We start from the raw sequence: 17,065 nt of genomic DNA on the forward strand, positions 1-17,065 counted from the left end.
GCACCAAAAACATGGAGCCCCAAGAGGAACACCAAGGAAAAGGGAATTCTCTTGCAAGAAAATCTATCTTGTAATATCAACAAGCTTTTTTATTAGGGTTTATATGATCACAATGAAGAAAAGAACACCAGGCACAACAAATCTTCATGCAACATCATGTAGATCTCCCACGGACTTGATAGAATCAACCATATTCTTCAATATCTTCACAAAATCCATCAATAGAACAAAGAAAGCAAAGGAATACACCATCTTTGAATGGAAATACATCACATAGTATTCATCTTCAATATCTTCATAGTCTTCTCTCTCAATCTCTCATATATAATCACACTGTTTTGATAGATTTGGCTATCTCTGACTCTCTCTCTCTCTCTCTCCATCAATAGTACATCATATCCTCACTACAATCTCTCATAATCACTCTCAATAATCCTTCTTAGATCGTGGATACCCCTCCCAAGAGGTGTGTCTGATATGAAGAGGCACTAGAGCCACTACAGTGTCCTTTCGTAGCTCATCACTGTCACTTCACTTCAGTCTTTACTTGAGTCTTCAGCAGCTACTTCTTTTAGCTCTTTTGCACTTGTATTCACCTCTTTTCAAGGCTCGAAAAATTTTCCAAGCTACACTCTCATCCATCAGAACACATACAGAAGCATACAGAAGGTCTACAGAAGCTCATCAGAGAGTTACAAAAGGTCAACAGAAAGCATCAGAACCACATAACTCATTCCAAAACCATTCCAAACCATCAAAAATCACTCAATAAGCTTTCAAACAATCTCAAACCCTATCAATCAATACTCCATCCCTCCTTACAGAGAGAAAACAAAACAAAACATAAGCTCAACAGAACCAGTCAGGACCAATCAGAACATATCAGAACATCACATCTCTACTAATAAACATCATGAGCTTAATAAAACCATTCCAACCTATCCAAAACACTCTCAAACCACTTCCAAACCAATCAATCATCTCATAAAATCAACCATTCAGCTCTCAAAAACAACAAAAATCAGCCAAAAAATAGGTCATTTCAACACTCAACAGCACGAGAAAAGAGAAGAAGAGAGAAGAGGAGATGGTGAAGAGCTTCATGCTCTTGATCCCTCACTCCCACACACTCACTCACTCCCTCACACTCTCACACTCCCTCTCTCAAGAGCACACACACAAGCAAGGTGAAGAGAAGAAGAGAAGAAGAGAGGACTGTTCTTAGCCACAGACCAAAGAATGAGCTTCCATTTACTTTTTGAACTTTATATACAAGCCCTAAAATCCCATGGGCATCCATCCCTTTTTACATGACCGGCCATTGTGGCAAGGTCCCTTTTTCTAATTCCCTCTTCTTGCTTCATACCCGTCTATTCTTTTACAAATGGCACAGGAGGGAGCCTGCATTCTTTTACAAGAGTGTTTGGAGTTTTTTGAGGTGCCTTTAATTTAAAATTGTGCTTTTTGCCTCAGCTTAGCTTTAGGGGCCGCCTCTACCCCTTTACTCTTTTTCCATCCTTTTTTCACTTTTTCCTTCATTTTTCCACCATCTCGAATTGAGGTTAAAATTACCCCCCTCTAAGACGGGTGCCAGTCCCATGGCACTTCTAGCTGTTTGTGTTGGGAAAGGGTAGGCGGTTGGGTTAGGTGATGGTAGGGCCACATGTGGACTCAGATGCTTTGGAATCTTGGCAATGATGGTTGACGCAGAAGCCAATCAGATGTCAAGTGGATGATGGGGCCTCCAAAGTTGGTGGTTTGCCGCATTTTGTAGTACCTAAAAGGAGAAGGTGCGGTGCTCTACCTAAGGGGAGTATCTACCTTACTGTGTGGTGCATTGTGCTCGTGCTTGTGGAATGGGGATCTGGTTCTAACCACAGGCAGGCATGGGTGATGTCCCACACTTGAGGACCCTTGGCACCTAAGTCCTTGAGCATGGCCCCACCTCCCTGGGTGGGCTCAGAGCTCCTAGGTCATCTACCTTGCTTTGTTGCTCTATAGACGAATGTGTGGCTTCGGCCATGTCTTCCTCCTCCTTCCTTTTCAGCTCCTCCTCTTCCTCAGCAACCCTTCTCTCCCTCTCTTCTTCTACTTTCCTAGATTCTTCCTCCAATTTATCTGCTTCTTCTTTTTCTTTCTTCTTCCTCTCTTTGGCCTCCTGTTTGGACACCTTCTTGGCTTTCTTGACTTCTTCCTTTGACTTTTCTGCTTCTTGTTTCTTCTTCTTCTCCCTCTCTTCTGCCTCTTTGAGGGATTCCCTTTTTGCTCTCTCTAATTCCTCCTTCTCCTTTTTGCGGCCTTCATCCTACTTCTTCTTTTGTGTCTTCCTCTTCTTAGGTTTCTTTCATTTCTTTTTGCTTGAGTGTTCCTTCTATTCTCCCCCTTTTTTGTCACTTTCGGTCCTATCACTAGACAACTCTTGGTCCTGGTGAGGGGGCGATCTATCAGGTGTTTCTCCTTCTCCTTCCTCTACATCCTATACCTCTTTTACTGCCTCCTAAATAAGGGCAGTCAAAACACTTCCATAGCCGATGAAAGAGCCTTTGGATGAGACTTTCTTCCTCTCAGTGCTTTTGGAGACTGGGGACTCCCCGCCTGCTGGCTTGCTCCCCAAGGCTAGTGCTTTTGCTGCCTGGTCTATGGTCTTGCGCACATAGCCATTCCAATCAACCTCATCCGGGTGCAAGCTGCCACGTTCTCCAGCACAGGCACGCTAATTTGATGCATGAGGTAATTGTAGCGCTGACTGGAGAACAGTGAGTGTACCATTTTTGCCTGCATACGGGCTTCAACATCAAGGATATCTTGGATGCCGATGCCGTCATTGGTTAGCACCTCTTCCCTCTTCATCTTAAGCATGGGATAGACACCTCTTTTCTGCTTCTTCTCCACCTTAGGCTCTAACCCTAGTGCCTTCTCCACCAAAGCTAGATTCAAGGGTACCTGTACCTATTTGGCCTTCTCCCCCCTTCCCACTATTACAGTTCCACATTCCTGATCTGGGTTGTAAGTTCTGAGAAATTCCACACACTTTGTCTGGTCAGGCTCTTGTGCGAAATTCTCGAGGTACTTAGTGAAGTTGCACTCCTCTACGACCCTCTTGGCTATTTCCTCCTTGGCCACTACTTCCTTGATGTTATGGATGGTTTGAAATTTTAGTTGGTTGTAGGCACGGCTTTCCAAGGAGATGGCGTACTGGGTCCTCTCATCTTCCATGAAGGGGAGCCGGTGGGCACGGTCTTGTTGCAACATATTTTGTTGCTGTTATGAACCATAATTCCCATTAGTGCTTTTAAAAATAATAATTTGCTGAAAAGAAAGACTTTATGTTTGTTGAATAAAAGCATCAAGATCCAACATAGATTCTTCCCTTCAAACTTTTTGCCTTTTATTTCAAAGCTTTTGTGACATTCCTCCTACATCACCAGTTTCTTCTGTGTTTATGCGTTTGCTTAATCTTGATTGGTTTTAATTTGATTCACCTTACCCCCTCCCCTTCCTGATTGAGAAGAATCCTTCCTAGGATTGAAGCTTAGGAGGTCAAGGGCATTCAGCATTCAGATATAAGGGTTACTTGCGCATGAGCCAAGTATAGAATTCTGGATTATACTCTAGCTGAGCCTCGCAGTCTAGATCAAAGGGTCGTATACTTACGTGTGTGATGTAAGTGAGGACATCCGTTAGAAAATCGCTGAAATCGACACTGCTAGCAATGTGTAGCTCTTCTTCGGTCAGGAGATGATCAAGATATGGGTGTCCTTTAACGTACTCTTCCATGGGTCAGTCACAAAGAGTGGTTAAATCTCTATATGAGGTGGGTGCGACATAGGCTAGGTTATACTCCGATGTATTGATTGCACGGTGCTGCTCAGCGTTGGTCATGATTTTACATCCTTTGAGTTCCCACTACAATTGCAGAGGGTACCAGTTTTGTGAAAATGGGGAGTCGGTGTCAGCTAACACTTTCAACTCCTCGACTTCTTTGTCATTGATGGAAGAAGTCACATGCTTATCGTAGGATGTAATGAGGTGTTGTTTGATGGCTTGTTCTCTTGATATCTCAGTGCGTAGCAACTCGGCACTAAGTGGGGTGTTTTGACAAATGCGAATTTGAATGTTTCCCAGGAACATGGCATCATGCGAACTTCAGCTGCTAAAGACTCTTGCAACAGGCCAAAGTCCAAACGGTCATAATTTAGAGTGAGCGACATGAACATGGCATCTAAGCATCTAAGACAACCAATAACGTCATCCCCTGTGTCTTTGGCTAGGTCTGTGGCCTGAGTTAAGAATGATTTCCGCTCATAGGAGGGTTTAAGGCTTGCAGGTGGCTAGGGTTTGATGGGGCTAGAAGGCTTGGCAACAGATGGTGGCAATTGCCCATGAAGCGGTGGTTGAGCCTCGTGGATGAGCGTCAGAGTAGTAGCTCCTACGAATGGGCTGCTACACTTGGATTGGGTTTGGCAAGTCTTATCAGCACTAACAGGGGTTGAAGTGTGTAAAGGCATTTATGGTTTGGGCCGATAGGCTCGCTCAACTCTTCTGGGCTTATGCCTGGGTGAGCTTGTAGGAGGCAAGTCCTGGAAGTAATGCGGCTTCTAGTTCTGAGGTTCTATGGGGCTCGGGGTGATCAAGCTTGAGGGCGGCATGTGAGTAGTGCCTTGGGCCATTCGGGCCTTAGGGATCCATATCCAGGCATTTCCCTCATAGTAGCCTTGCGCATGCAAGAGGGCTTTAGGAACCCATCTTGTCTTGATCATGCTTTGATTTCTGTAACTACGTCTTGGCCTCCTAAGCTTAGATTTTCTTGTGTTACGAGGACGTGATCATCTTCTCCTAGACAGCAGTCGCGGTTGTTTAAGCCTCCATTGAAACTCAAGCTATTGGGCCTTAGCTTTTGCTGTTGTGAGCGACGGCTCGTGAGATTCAATGGATTGTGGCTGAGCACTACCCCCCTCCGTAGACTTGGCTGCGAGTATTTCTACCGATGGTCTTGCGAACTTTGATGAGGTCGCGCAACCCTTGCTGAAGGCTGTAACAATGCAAACATTTCCTATGGCGAGGTGGATGTGTTGCGACTCATAATCAACATTGCAGTGATTTTGCTTCTTGAAGGTTCTCCCTAGTAGTGACTCCGTGCCTACGTCATTAGTGTTTGGCAACACGTAAAAGATCATTACTACTGTCTCAAACTCCATAGCAATAGCGGCCCTACACTTGCCGAGAGGTGCGTCTGAGCGGCCCCCAGATGGGCTTAATTTGACATTAGTGGGCTGTAGTAGTGGCTTACCAAGTTGGGTCCAATGATCGTGAGTTAAGACATTGAAGTCTGCTCCCTCGTCGATCAAGGCATTGAAAACGTATGTTTGCTTGGCAGTGACTGTGATGTCGAGGTATGCGAGTTCTACAGCTTTCTCATCCTCATCATCAATTTACGTGATTGTGGTGACTCGTACTTTGACAAGGGGTTCTAACATTGGTGGCTCATACAGCAGATGTGTGGGAGCGCAGTACTTCTTAATGCGACTACCATTGAAGAAGCCTATGTCGCCATTGTCTAGAGTCTCGATTTCAACGTTGCCAATTCGGCTGATTGCACGAACTTTGAAAGTCCCAAGACCTCTAAGCTTTATTTTCTACTTGTATCCTTTAACTAAGTACAGGAGCACTAAGTCACCTTGTTCAAAGTCGCGTTGCTTGATATGCTTGTCAAACCAACTCTTGCATCGTGTCTTCTCGCATATGAGCGCATGAGTAGCTAGAAGGCGAGTTTTTGAGAGGCGTTCAAGTTCAACCAGGCATTGCATCCATGCCTCCTTCCCTTCCCATTGTTCTTGAAGCACTATTCTCAAGCTAGGAATGAAGAACTCTACTGGTAGAATTCCCTCAGTCCCATAGGTGAACCTAAAGGGAGTCTAGCCGACAATCATTTTATAAGCTGTACGGTAAGCCCACAAGGCTGCCATCAGCTTGTTATCCCAGTCGCTATGCGAAGCAGAGACTACTTTGGTCACGGCGTTTACAAGGATCTTATTTGTGGATACTACCTACCCGTTTGTCTAAGTGTAGTATGGAGAGGATTTTCAATGGATAATTAGAAAGGTGGATAGAAGATGCGCTATCACTTCATTGATGAAGTGTGTGCCCTGGTCACTGACTAGTTCGATGGGGCAATCAAATCATGAGATCACCTACTCCCATAAGAACTTGGCAGTCGTTCTAGCGTCATTCTTTCATGTTGCTCTCGCTTCTGCCCATTTTGTTAGATAGTCTGTGGCCATAATGATATATTTGGCCTGTGAATACTGTGCCGCATGACTAATGGGTCCTATGAAGTTGATCCCCCATTTTTCGAAGGGTTGTCGTGCAATGATTCGGGTCAACTCCATTTGATCCTTGGGAATTAGAACCTTTGTCCACTGACACTCATCACAATGCTTGACGAATCGTGCTGCATTGCGAAAAAGTGTAGGCCACCACAATTGAGACTGTAGCACCTTGTGGGCTATCGTGTCTCCACTAAAGTGCCCTCCAACGATTCTACTGTGCGCCTCTATGAGCACGTCATGCATCTCATGCTCACATACGCATCTACGCAACAACTCGTCTTGCCCTAGGCTATATAGTTTGACTGCTATCAACTGATAGGGTTGGATTTTGAGGATAAGTCACCTAAGTCGGGGGATTTTTCGATTAGTCACTTAGGCAGTCCGTGCTCCAACACTTGGACGATGTCATCTGCCCAATATGGTGTTAGATCAATCTTGAATAAATCTCACTCACTAGAAAGGTTAATAAACAGATGGGTGTCTGGCAATTCATCGGCAATGCCTTGTCCAGCGGCCTCTCCCATGAGGATGCCTGACATGTGGTCAGTCATATAGTGTTGTTTTCCCTTCCGTACAACCACAGAAAAGTAAATTCTAAAAGCAGAAGGAGCCATCGAGCTATGTGTCTTGTAACGCAGGGTTTGTTTACTAGATATAGCAAGGCTTCATGGTTCACAAAGAAAGTAAAATGCGTAGCCAACAGATAATGCCAAAACTTCTTTATAGAAAATACCATGGTTAAACCCTCTCTCTCAGTCATCGAGTAATTCATTTCAGTCTCAGTGAGTTGTCTGCTAGCAAAGGTCACTGGATAGTCGAGGTTGTGTTCGCCAGGTTGGCACAACACTGTCCCCACGGCGAATTTCAAAGCATCAATATGCATGTGGAAGATAATGGTCCAATCTGTGGCTCGTAGAATTGGTGCAATAGTCAGAGCCTTTTTCAATTCCTCATACGCTCGTTGGCATGCTTCAATCCACTCAAAGTCAATCGACAGCTTGTACAAACGTTTGGCAATCAATGCATAGTTCAACACAAACTGACTCCCTTATAGTTGATTGGGGGCGGAAGATCAACAATAACCCTGTCTTTCAAGAAGTCAATGGCAATGCCATTCTTCGACACCACGTGCCCTAGGATGCATCCATGTTTCACCTAAAACTGGCACTTTAAGGGGTTCAGGGAGAGACAATATAGGCGACACTACTCAAAGACTACTCGGAGTTTGTCTAAGTCCTCTCTCCAGGTTGAGTGAACACACAAGTCATCCACGAAGACTTCCAATTCCTTGCGAAGCATGTCTTTAAATATGGTGCACATGAGGCGTTGAAAGGTGGCTTGGGCATTATTCAACCCGAGGGGCATGACTATGTAAGCAAAGACGCCCCACTCAGTGGTGATGGCAGTCTTATGCCTGTCGGCAAGATGCACTTGCACCTGATTGTATCCAGAGAAGTCGTCCAAAAAGTTATAGGCCTCTTTGCCTGCCACTCTTTCGAGCATGTGCTTGGTGTACAGCAATGGGTAGTTGTCTCTCTTAGTGGCAGTGTTCACCTTCTTGTACTTGATGCACACTCTAATATTTCCATTTTTCTTCATCACTATGAATATGGGCGACACCTAGTCTGTGTTCTCAATTTTGTAAATGAATCCTGCTCTCATCAGCTTGTCAATTTTCTCTTTGATTGTATGAGCATATTTTGGATTCATCGAGTACGGTCGCTACTTAATTGGCATTGCATCTGGCATCATGGGTATGTTATGAGTCACTACACTCGAATCTACCCCCTTAAGCTCTTCTAAGGACCAAGCGAACACGTCTATATACTCTTGCAAGAGAGTAACAAGACTCGTCTCCTCTTCCTCAGTCAAGTCATCGACAATAAAGATTGGTCGGGGTGTCGCCCCCCGGGGTGTCGCCCCTTCATGTGCTAGGTTCACCTCCTTGACCTTGGCTGGTCCCTCGATGGGTTCACTCGTTTGCCCTTGGCATTTGGCACCCAACAGGATTACTACGCTATCACCCTTCTTGAATTTCGTAAATCTCTTCAGGAGATCCTGCGGCTTTCTTTGCTCTTCCATTTGTGTGTCCCTAGGCTGTTTTGCCCTTTCTTCCTTCAACTATCTATGCCTCAAGTGGACGGGTAGGTCCCCCTTAGTGCGTCTAGTCTTGGATGGTCTAGATATTTCTAGGGCGCTATCCGAGCTTACTTCTGACTCAGAATCAAACTCGCCATTTTCGCTAGAAGAGGTGGTTTCTCCTGGTGGTCACAACTCAAAGGGTGACTCTGTTCTAAGCACTGGTGTCGTATCTGGTTGGGTTAGGCCTGCTTCTTTGAAATCTATTGCTCCTATGTGTTCCAACCAAGTGCAGTCACAATCCATGCGCATCACCCCTCACTCTATCTTAAAGACACTCTTTTTCTGTGGCTTGGAGTCTACTCGTATCTATTCTATTTCTCATCCCTCAGTGTCACATTCCACCGTGTCTATCTCACCCTCACTTTCGTCACTGAAAGAATGACAGTCTTCGTACTCGTCATTGGAGTCATCCTCGTCCGATTGCTCATTGTCTCCTAGGTTTTGATATATCTCTTGTCTCTGATCGGGGACTAGGGCCCAATCGTACATGAGGTTTAAGTCATGCACCCTGGTCCATTGCCACCTTGGTTCATTTAACAGATCTTCGAGTGGCTTGAAGTTTACTGTTGGATTGCCAGCTAGCTTGCCAGTCAAATACTCTAGAATCTCTTGGAGTTCCCTCTTGTTATTTGGCACTTGGAATGTGACAGGTTTATGTCACCCACAAAGGGATCTTGCCATCATGCAGACTGCTATGGAGGGTGTGTCTTTTGACTTTCCAACTGTCTTGATGGCTTGCTTATATGCCTCATTATTCGAGAATGGCAAGTCGACCATAGCAAGGACATACATCCAATCTCGCTCATCCTCTAGGCATGGGATATACTTGGTCAAGGGCCCATAGGACTTCTTGACTTGAGTGTTACCTTTAAGCATCGCGGAGATGGCATCCAAGTCGACTGGTGAGGTCTTCCAACTGTCCATCTCTACCCTCACAGCTTCCATTCTATTGCCAAGGAAGATTAAGCCATTACCCAAATCTTTTATGACTCTGGCATTGCACATCTAGGGTCAGCCTAATAGGACATCATAGTCCACTCCCTTCATGACTATAAAGTCAACCAAGAACTGGACGCCTACGATTTTCACTACCAGTTTTTAAGTACCCCGAATGGCTTTACTCTCATACCATTTGTTAGTGTGACATTGAACCTGGCGGTGTCGACAGGCGGGTTTCCCCAAGTCTGAAGCAATGTGTGGCTCAGTACACTAACCCCTGCTCATGTGTCTACAATCCCCTTTCTCATTGTGTCGCCTAGGACTAAGCTAGGTAAGACCGTATGCATCTCGATGCCTTCCCAGAAAGCATTAACATGTATATAGACTTAGGCACAGAGTGCAGTGTCAGACTTGGTATTTGTGTCTCTGCATCATGGTCATGCAGGTCTGCAGTAGCTTGCTCTCGTGATCCTTCAGCCCATTGCTTCAGGTCTTGCCATAGGGTGGAATGCTGCCTAAGCAGGTCTCCCAAGTTCATCGTCACAGGGGTGGTCACTAGCATGGTAAGGAGGTCGTTGGCTGCTTGTCTTTCTCATATTCTGGATTATCCTAGCCAATGGCCGTGACTGATTTGCTGGCTTGTAGAGTCAAGGCTTTGCCTAAGCAGTACCGCTTGCGGCGCAGTCGCATCTCTCGATTTTGACCGAGGGGGTGAGACTGGTGTGCTTATGTTGGAGACATCTTCGATCTCGTCCTCTAGGATGGGCTCAACATATTTTAAGTGCTCTTGGGCCTCTTTCACCCCTTCCTTCACTTTCTCAATAGCCTCTAGTTGGCGCTTTAGATGTGGGTATTCCCCTACCTTAGCACTTCCCTTTTCGAGCATCTTAGGAGCTGAGGTTTCTCCCTCTACATCAGTGACCTTCTTTCCAACAAGCAAAGTCACAGCACTCTTAGTTTTCAGCGTGATCTTAGCTTCGAGTTTCTTCTTTCTCCTTCTATGGCTCTTCTTCCCGATCAAGGCTACATCGAGGTGGCTAGGACTTGGCAACGATATGTCGGCCTGCTTCGTATGTGCTCGGGTCATGACATGCAATGGGATAGGTGTGGCCTCCACATTGAGGTTCTTGATGCCGAATAGCCCCAATGGGACAGATGGCACATTGGCTGAACTTGAGGATGGTTTTTGCTTGGCACAGTCAATGAAGACATGAGTGATTCCACACTCAGGACACCTTAGGTCTGCCTTGTCTCTATTTGGTTTCTCCCTTTCAGGACAACGTGATGAGACGTGCCCTGGATGACTACAAGTCCAACATATGATTGGATCATGTGTTTGCCCTCCTAGGCCTCTACCTCGGCCTCTTCCTAATGCCATCATCGGTGCTGGTCGATAGTCCATAAGGATTGTGTTGCCCTCATCGTTGTGTGAGACATATGGGTATACGTAAGTCTCTTCCTCATTTGGCTCCTGCACGTAGTGGACTGGAGCGTCACTCGATGGATGCACCACGTAGGGACTAGGCAGTCTAGGTATGCCTATAGGGTTTATGTCCATTATAGGAATAGCCGATTTAACATCGTTAGGCACAGGAAGGGCCAATGGGGCTCCCCTTTTGAAGGATTGTTGGGGTCTGCTCGCTAGATATGGCTGGCCGTATGGTTGTGAGTATGAAAGTCTTCTCCGTAATCTGCAATGCGCGACGTCGTGACCGAATCTACCACAATTAGCACAAGGTCGTGATCTAGGGTCTTGACACTCGGTTGGCAAGTGGTTTCTACCACAGTACATGCATTGGACATGTGGGCGCGTTGGTCATCTCAACATATCCTGCATTTTGGCTATCTCCATTTTTACCTCGGCCAAGTCTTGGTTTGTCTCAATGGCTTTCCCTTTGTCCTGAGCCATGAGACCTGATCGTTCACTAGAGGTTGACGCTCTCTTTGAACTCCACGAGTTGTTCTCTTCTAAATTTGAGCTCCTGGAGCTCCTCTCTTTCAGTTGGTCATCTACTCGAATGGCCTCTTCAAACACCCTAGCTAGTGAGTCTCACTGCAAGCTCGAGTTGCCTGCCAAGGCCTTATATAGCTCCTCACTCTGTATTCCACTGATAAACAAGGTGAACACCGCTCTTTCAGTAGATCGTTCGCCCATGGGGATTCTCTTGAAGAGGCTCCTCATGTGGGTGACAAGTCACGGATGTCCTCTTTCTCTTTCTGCTTGACATTCATCAATCTTACTAATAGATTGTCAGAGTATCTAGGCTCGGAGAATCTCTTGATGAAGAAGCCTTTGATGGATTGTTCAATTTTGGACCATGTTGCAGGGTTGAATGGTAGAAGTGAACCAACATACACTACTATAGTCGAGGCTAGTATGCTCTTCACAATGGTTGCTTTCCCAAAGCTAGGGAGATCAGTGCCTCCATCATTCATTTCTTAATCTTCCTTTGGAACTTGTCAAAGAACTGCTCGAATCTTTGCTTCAAAGAGATTCCAACATCGAAATGAGCTCTAAGGTACCTAATGAGCTACTTTGGCTTGATCATCTAGAATCCTAACAACCCATATGTCTGGGTCTTTTCATGATTTAAAAAACAATTCAATATTCGTGTGATTGACTTTAGAGGCAGATAAATATAAGAACTCTGGATAAAATTTAAGTAGGTTAGAAATTGATTCCTTTTCAGCTTCTATGATATGGAGGCATTATCATCAACGAAGAATCGCACCGTTGTTTGGGAGCCATCTGAAAGAGGCAGACTTTGATAATGCCAACTTGAAGGGATATGATAACTTTCCTAAGGAGGGGATCGGTGATTAGGGCAAAGAGTAGGGGGGCCAATGGGCACCCTTGCTTGATTGACCTCCTCAAAGCAAAGGGCGAGAAAAATTTCCCATTGATGTTGACTATTACTGCTACATCCCGAAAAAGAGAGGCAGCCAAATTGATGACTGGCCTAAACTTTAGTGTTGATAGTTCACTCATGATGAAGGCCCAATGACTCTGCCATAAGATTTATCATGGTCCATATTAATGAGGATGAAGTTTGACTCATTTGCTGAGAGCCAGCTCCATTGAAAGGATCAAATTCAACACAACATCTTGTATTAATCTTCTTTTAACAAGTCCAAACTATTTCAGATGAATGATTCTTGCAAACAAATTCTTGATTGAAAATGCAAGGGCTTTAGCTAGAACCTTATAGGCAAGGTTTAACATAGTGAGCATGTGCCAATTTGCTAGTTTGAGGTAGTCATATGACTTGGGGACAAGCTTGATCACCCCTATATTCATTCTTTCAAGGATCCTACAAAGGCATAAACATGATTCATCAAGGCAATCAGATCAGGCCCACATATGTGCCAATTTTTTCAGAATAATTTGGCAAGAAGCCCATCAGCCCTTGGGGACTTGCCTCGTTTGAAGCTAAAGACTACCTCTTTTATTTCTTAAAGTGAGAATGGCCTATCAAAGAGTAATGCACGATCAACGGGAATGGGAGTGACCACATCTTCTAGGAATGACTAGAGCCTTCTTTTGAATTGGGGGACAAGTGGGGTTCTTCCCCAACTATGCAAGCCAGGTGATCCTTGAAGACTCGCATTTATCATACAATAGGTTACCCGCATTGCCTTGGACACAGGTTATTGATTCCTTTTTTTGCTTAGCCTTGAGCTTAACAAAGAAGAAGTCATTGGGGGGCATCTCCTAGGATCTCCCATTGACCTTTCAATTTCACTTTTGTTGCTTGGAGACCATTCTCCTAGGACTTTTGGATAAAGTCATCAATCTCTTTAAGGCACTATTGCACAATAGCATCATATGGGGATTCTTAAAGTGCTACAAGGGTATCTGCTCTTGCTAGGGCGGTCTACTTTAGTGCTTTTCTCTTGCTTGCTAGTAGTCTCAATTGTGTGTCTTGACCATCTCAATGATAACTACTTAGCATTTCAACCGCCTATAGTTAGGCGTAATCAGTGGGTCTCTTGCATTGTCCTATGCTTTGGAGAGTTTGTCAACCAAACACTTGTCATCAAGGAAGGAGACGTTTAGTCTAAAAGGGGGTCAGCCTTTGTGGCTCCCATTGAGGAGGATTAGTTTAAATGAGATTAGAATCAGCACATGGCCATATATGGTACTATTATGTAATGCTCAATAGGTCATTCTGCCTCCAATACACCAAGTACCTTGGGATGCATCAAATTTGTCAAGGCATGCACCTCTCCATGTAGATCCCACGTGGTGGTTGTGCCGAGTGAAATTGAGTTTACTCCACTAGTTGCAATCATTGCCATGTCTTGTAGCTCACAAGCTCCCTCAAACATTTGCTATCATCACTTTGGTGCCGACATAGCTACCATCACCTGCACGAAAGGCCAATTTAGGATTTAGATCATATGAGATTAAAAGAAGGGTGTTTTCTCTACCCCTTGCCACTGTGTCAAAGAGTATGGTGTATTTTGAGACCTTAAAGGTCTTGCATGCTACTTCCAAACATTTGGGGTTTGGGCCTCCTAATTAGGTCAAACATAACTTGTTTTCTAATGTCTAAAGAAAACCCCCACACATTCCAAGAGCAAAACTCGAGTTTAGGTGAGAGGGGGGTCCCCTCATCACATTTTAGGCACTTCAGCCAAGATTTCATGATTTTGGATTGGCACGCAGTAGTTTTGATCCAACAAGGGGTTCCTTGCTTACTTCTTGAGAGAAGGGTTCTTCGTATTTTTCTTGATCTTGCCCTTGCCCTCTACTAACTTTGGATCATGGCTTTCCTTATTAGCTTGCTTGTCCTCCAACAATCTAGGGTCCTTGCTCTATGATCCTTTGGGATAAGCAATGCCATTCCCGGACAACGCCTTCCTACTCAATTTCTGGTGCTCCTACTGGGGCCACCACCTCCTTAGTAGACATAGCCCCCGATTGCTTATGTGATCCCACATTCTCCTTGTCGACCACCATGTTGACATCTCTTGAGGAGGTAGGTTGCATAGTGGGCCTAGAGGTCTTAGAGGGACAATTCCTTGTGCAAAGTGGCCATTGGCTTTGCAAAAGTAGCAAACATTTTGGGAAAGGTGCAAACTTGACACTAAGAACAATTCCCATACCACCCAAGGTTTGAAGTTGGAGGAACTCAGGGTGTTCATGATGCCTATCCCACAAGAGGCAAGCACATGGCGTTGCTTTTAGGAATCCCCAAGATGTTGCAAGAGAAAGAGAATAGAGTACCTTACTTAGCATTGCAGCAATCAAGGCCACTTCATCCACAAGCCATGAGGGAAGGTCCATGAGTATTGGGAATTCATGGGTGATGCCCCATTTAGGGAGAAGGTACTAAACTAGGGTGATAACAGAGGGTGTCCCTTTGTGGTTTTGGAGTCGAGAAAATCCAAGTGGAATCTCTTGCCAATGAACTTGAACTATATCAAGGTTGCTTTGCCCTGGGAATGCAGTTATCAAGGTTGCCAGTGAGAAGTGTTGTAACATGGAATGCAGTTATCGCAGGTTATGTTCAGCAAGGGCTTTCTGTAGAGTGCATTCAACTTTTTCAATGGATGCACCAAGAAGGAAGAACACCAGACAAAGTGACATGCATTTGCACTTTGAAAGCTATTGCCAGTTTAGCAACTCTAGATGTTGGTAGGCTGATTCATGCCTACATTATTGAAACTATTCTTGAGTCTGATGTTGTAATTGCAAACTCTCTATTATATATGTACACAAAGTCTAAGTCTCTCAAAGATGCGGGCAGTTTATTTGGCCGGTTTGCTGAGGCGGGATGCAGTGACATGGACTGTAATGATTGCTGCATATGCTCAACATGGGTATAGCCAAGAGGCACTTCAGCTTTTCCAAGACATGAAACAGGAGGGAATGGGTTTAGACAACATTGCTGGTGTACTCAAGGCATGTTGTCTATATCAGGGCAGAATGATGCATGTTGGCATCCTTTGCAGCCACTGCAGATTTGATCTTCTTATTGGGAATGCCCTTATTGACATGCATGCTAAGTGTGAGAGTCTCATTGAAGCAAGAAGAGCATTTGATCAATATGGATATGTGCAATATGGATTCAATGGCCAGGAGGCTTTGACACTTTTTGAGCAGATGCAGCAGTCTAGAGTGACACCTAATGCTGTTACGTGTGCTAGCATCTTAAAGGCTTGCTGTCTCTCAGGTGCTCTGCATCAGGGCAAGCTTATTCACACGTGTGTTGTTGAGAGTGGCTTGCATACTGACCAAGTGATTGGAAGTGCCCTTATTAATCTTTATGCTGAATGTGGAAGCTTGGAGGATGCTCATGGAGTGTTTGAAACATTGTCCAAGCATGATGTTGTCACATGGAGTGCAATGATTTGCAGGATATTCGTTTCATAAGAATTACGTTTTAGCGCTGCGGTACTTTAAGCAGATGAGACAAGAAGGCTTGAACCCAGACAGTGTTGTCCTTGTCTCCCTACTTTCTGTGTGTAGCCATTTGGGTTTGATTGAGGAAGCTTATCAGTGCTTCTGTTCAATGGAAAATGAGTTTGGGTTCAGGTCAAACCTTGAGCATTATAATTGCATGATTGACCTTCTTGGTCGTTCAGGTCGCTTGCATGAAGCTGAAAATTTGCTTCAAAGCATGAGATTCCAAGAGAATATGGTAGGCTGGAGATCTTTGCTAGGTAGCTGCAAAATATATGGTGATGTAGAAGTAGGAAGACGTTGCTTTGATGCTATCAGCTTACGAGATGCAGGAAATGCTTCTGCTATAGTTTTGATGTCAAATATTTATGTTGATGCTGGCATGTGGAAAGAAGTGGACAAATTAAAATAGCTTCGTAAACGGACACAAGCATGGAGGAAGCCAGGACATGCCTTCATTGACATTGATGATGAGGTGCATGGCTTTGTTGTGGGAGACAATGGCCACATGCAATGCACTGATGTCTATGTGAAGCTAGAGAGACTTAGTAGGAAATTTACAGAGGCAGGGTATACACCCCAGTGTGACTTGGTGGTAGAATTATCAGTAGCTCAGAATGTTATATAGCACTTTATTACAGAAAATGACAAGACTGGTTTTATATGGCTGAGGGTACCACTTTAAGCCACCAATTTCTAATACACCTTGGTCTGATGTAAGTCAATGTAAGTCAAGTGGCAAAACAAAACTAAGAAATCTTGTGGCACAGCTGGGAAAAAATAGTGAGAATGTATTCACATGAGTGATTCAAAGTTTTACCAGTTCTTGTAGAACTTTCTCCTCTTGTACGCTATACACCAATTCCAAAGAGATTCTTCAGTGTCCTTATCCTCAAACTGGAGGTGACCTTTGTGCCTAGATGAGGAATGCCATAAATAGAATGAAAATTCAAACCCCAATTTGGACATAGAGAATCTCAAAAACTGATTTGTGTCCTTATCAGTTTGGTAGGAGAGGCATGGCAGCCACACCACGAATTTAACATTCTAGACTTGTTACCAATTGTCATGGATTCATGTAGTGAATGGTAGCACCCTAAACTAAAAGTCATCTAAAACCATGAAAATGCTAAGAGAAAGCTACCACCCTAAACTAAAAGTCATCTAAAACCAAGACATGCCAGCATCAGCATAAATATTTGACATCAAAACTATAGCAGAAGCATTTCCTGCATCATTGTGGCTA

At 44.5% G+C, this 17,065-nt stretch overlaps 1 protein-coding gene across 1 annotated transcript; it reads left to right on the forward strand.

The window, feature by feature from the left end:
* The first annotated feature begins 15,153 nt into the window (after positions 1-15,153).
* Positions 15,154-15,789, forward strand: LOC148038565 (pentatricopeptide repeat-containing protein At2g33680-like). The gene has a single exon (XM_087675263.1). The coding sequence runs from the start codon at positions 15,154-15,156 to the stop codon at positions 15,787-15,789; it is 636 nt and encodes a 211-aa protein (XP_087531389.1).
* The last annotated feature ends 1,276 nt before the right edge of the window (positions 15,790-17,065 follow it).

The sequence above is a fragment of the Lygodium microphyllum genome, chromosome 3 (genome assembly GCF_053477565.2).
Source record: "Lygodium microphyllum isolate KBCC chromosome 3, Lygodium_microphyllum_v1.1.10, whole genome shotgun sequence".
In the NCBI taxonomy this organism is placed as follows: Eukaryota; Viridiplantae; Streptophyta; class Polypodiopsida; order Schizaeales; family Lygodiaceae; genus Lygodium; species Lygodium microphyllum.

Coding starts and splice junctions, on each gene's coding strand:
- LOC148038565 (XM_087675263.1), top strand. CDS start 15,154: ATGCGGGCAGTTTATTTGGCCGGTTTGCTGAGGCGGGATGCAGTGACA.